We start from the raw sequence: 3,427 nt of genomic DNA, 5'->3' as shown, positions 1-3,427 counted from the left end.
CAAAGTCCATTGTAGGTTTAATGTGTATGTCTTAGAAGATTATAGGAGAGTCTTGGTATAAGATTGTACAAAGATCTAAAATAGTGAAATTCTTCACGGAGTGTGAAGGGACTAGACGTATCCTAGGTTGATAATGAGAACTAGTATGATTTCTTGTGTTTCTTTTACTTTTCTACACTTTTATTTTTCTGCATTGTTATTCTAAGTCTATGCACTTTATTCCGGAAAAATAATAGAATAGAAACATTTGAAAAATAGCGAGAAAAGTTCATAAAATCTAATTCACCTCACTCCTCTTTGGTTGCACTCTATAGTTACATCAATCACCTTTAAGATAGCGTTGAAATAGCTGGCTAAGTGGGTAATAATTTCACATTCATCCGATAAAAAAGTTTTAAATGTAATCATAAAAATTAATGAAAACTATATATCATTTTTAAAGTAATATTTATGTTTTAAACAATTTTCTATTTTTAAAATTATTATCAACTAAAAAAAGAGATTATTAATTTATGTATAAAATGTTTCATATATTTTCTTAAAATAACAATGGAAGATAGTTAAATATATTTAACCTTTTAAATTTTTCATTCAACTTTTACCATGTTTTAAAGTTATTGATTTAGAAAAATCTACAATTTCTTTATAATTAGTATATTATGAAAGTAAAAAATAAATGCTGACGAAAATTAAAACTTGAACCAACTCTTAAAGTAAAATAGTAAAATAGAAATTCTAAGAACATGGCAAACAATAATTTTTGGTTAAAACTCTTAAAGTAACTTTATGTTTTAAAGAAATTTCTTTAAACTGTAATCAAAATTTTGAACGACCGTTAATACCGTGATTGCAAAATTATGAAAAATGATTAAAAAAAAAAGTAATTCGATTTCATATATTTATAGAATATACAATCTTTTCGATTTTGCATTTTTATAGATAAGATGTATCACCAATAAGGTACAAAATTACTCTTCCAAATATAAATCCAAAAGTAAAATATTTTTATTGTCATTAAACATAGAGTTTTATTATATATATAACTCCACTTATTATTGTTGTTTTTATAGCTTGTATTTTACACATGGATTTTTCAATGAAGATCCCTTCTTGTCATTCTTTTCTAACATTAATAGTTTTTTTAGTTCTTTGGTTTGAAACAAATGCAAAAGTAGAACTTCCAGAAAATGTTTCGATTCCAGCACTGATTGTGTTTGGAGATTCAATTATGGATACAGGAAATAACAACTTTAAAAAAACAATAACTCGATGCGATTTTGCACCTTACGGAAAAGATTTTCCCGAAGGAGTTGCAACTGGTCGATTTAGCAATGGAAAAGCTCCATCTGACATTATAGGTATTATTTATACAAACAATATATTGGTTAAAAATATTTATTTGATTTAACAAATGTCATATAAATAATTTAAATTTTGCCATGTCATATAAATAATATAAATTTTTTAATTTAATTTAATAAAATACATGATAGTCATTGATTTAACCGTATAAAATAAATTTACACCATCTTAGTTGCATCACCCTCTTTTCTCATATTTATTTACCTAACAAAATTTCTCTTTTCTATATAAAATATTTTTCAGCTGAAGAATTTGGCATTAAAGAATTTCTACCTCCATATTTAGATCCCAAGCTCAATATTACCGAACTCGCAACTGGTGTGTGTTTTGCTTCGGGTGGTTCTGGGTTTGATTCTTTTACATCAAAATTGTTGGTAATAATATACAAAAAAAATTTACTTTCTTAATTCATAATTTTTTTTTTCTAACATTGTTTATTTGCATAAAATCAGAATGCTATACCTTTATCAAGTCAATTGGACTCATTCAAAGAATATATTGAGAAGCTTAAAGCAACTCTTGGAGAAAATAGAACAAATGAAATTTTAGCCAATAGTGTTTTTCTTGTTGTATTTGGCAGCAATGATATTTCCAACACATATTTCTTAACTCATTTGAGAAAAATTAAATATCCTGAATTTTCTGATTATGCTGATCTTTTGGTTAGTATAGCTTCCAACTTGACTAAGGTATGATCAAATAAATTTTGTACTTATGGTTATTATTTAAATATTAATTACTCCACTATATTATAAATAATATAATATATTTATTTTTCATCAAATTTTTTCAATTCAAAGGAAATATATCAACTAGGTGCACGAAAGATCGGAATATTCAATGTGCCGCCGCTAGGGTGTGTGCCGTTGCAGAGGACGGTGGCTGGAGGATCCGAAAGAAAATGTATCGAAGAATATAACAATGCAACAATGTTGTTTAATGATAAATTATCGAATGTGATCGATTCGTTAAAAACTAACTTATCAGATAGTAGAGTTGTTTATATGGATGTTTATAGTCCTATACTCGATGCCATTGTGAACGTTGAAAAATATGGTAATTCTAATTTTCAAAAATTGGATTTTATTTTATTTATATTTATATATATATTTTTAATTTTAATTATTTTGTTAATTGAGTATTGAATTATGAATGCAGGGTTTGTTAATGCAGATAAAGGGTGTTGTGGCACTGGAAAATTGGAGGTTGGATTTTTATGCAACCGTTTTGGATCTATATGTTCCAATGTTTCAGATTATGTGTTTTGGGACAGTTTTCATCCCACTGAAATCTTTTACAAAACCCTTGTACCCCCTCTACTAAAAAAATATATCAGCCAATTTTTTTGATCAATGTAACGGAATAAATAAATATGAATATATGTTTTTTGAGACAACTTTGACTTGCGGTTTGTTTAGTTTAATGCAATAACTCATATAAATTAAATAATAAGAATATTTCTGAAAAAGTAAATTCATTTTAATTGTTCTTGTTAACAACTCCCTTTGCGAATGTGATAGACATCCTCACTATTAAATCTCACAAGTTATGCTAGGGTTGAATGCTTAATGAGTTTTTTCACTATTAAATAGTAGTGGCTCCATCTATTAATTGAACATGTAAGAAAAATTTTGGCATTATTTGTTTTGTTTATTTTTCATAGCATCTTTGTTTCTCATCATTTGGTATAGTTTATTTTGTTTGGATTACTTTTTGTGATTTTTGGTACAAGTATCTTAATTAAAATTTGTCACCTCTAAAGATAAGTCAAGGAGATGAATGAGCTATTAAGAAAAGTCTCATGTGGATGGATATTTTGTTTTAATTATTCTTTTCTAAAGTTCATTCAAACATTTTCTTATTTTTCTTGAAATTTTGTATAGTTAAGTTGTTATTATTTTTAATTTAAGTGTTGTTAAATCTTTCTTAAAGAAATGTTAAACATAGTTTAGTGTGAGTCATAAATAAATGTTAGAAACCAAAAATCGACACTAATGTAGGTTTAGTGTCAGTTTAACGTCGGCGTCGGGGTAGGCTAAAATCTTTGATGCTAAAATGTAGTGTC

At 26.5% G+C, this 3,427-nt stretch overlaps 1 protein-coding gene across 1 annotated transcript; it reads left to right on the top strand.

The window, feature by feature from the left end:
- Positions 1 to 1,084: 1,084 nt before the first annotated feature.
- LOC127091448 (GDSL esterase/lipase EXL1-like) lies at positions 1,085 to 2,711 on the top strand. The gene is made up of 5 exons (XM_051030090.1): positions 1,085 to 1,358; positions 1,606 to 1,736; positions 1,815 to 2,051; positions 2,163 to 2,418; positions 2,521 to 2,711. Exons 1-5 carry the CDS (start codon positions 1,085 to 1,087, stop codon positions 2,709 to 2,711), a joined length of 1,089 nt encoding a protein of 362 aa, XP_050886047.1.
- Positions 2,712 to 3,427: the final 716 nt, after the last annotated feature.

This window comes from Lathyrus oleraceus, chromosome 6 (genome assembly GCF_024323335.1).
Source record: "Lathyrus oleraceus cultivar Zhongwan6 chromosome 6, CAAS_Psat_ZW6_1.0, whole genome shotgun sequence".
Lineage (NCBI taxonomy): Eukaryota > Viridiplantae > Streptophyta > Magnoliopsida > Fabales > Fabaceae > Lathyrus > Lathyrus oleraceus.
Note: the sequence above shows the minus strand (reverse complement) of the source record. Positions and strands in the feature narration are given on the sequence as shown.

Bases quoted from the DNA above. Each gene is read 5' to 3' on its own strand.
- LOC127091448 (XM_051030090.1), top strand. From the start codon at position 1,085: ATGGATTTTTCAATGAAGATCCCTTCTTGTCATTCTTTTCTAACATTA. The intron at 1,737-1,814 runs GTAATAATATAC...GCATAAAATCAG, and splicing joins CTTTTACATCAAAATTGTTG to AATGCTATACCTTTATCAAG. The intron at 2,419-2,520 runs GTAATTCTAATT...TTATGAATGCAG, and splicing joins TGTGAACGTTGAAAAATATG to GGTTTGTTAATGCAGATAAA.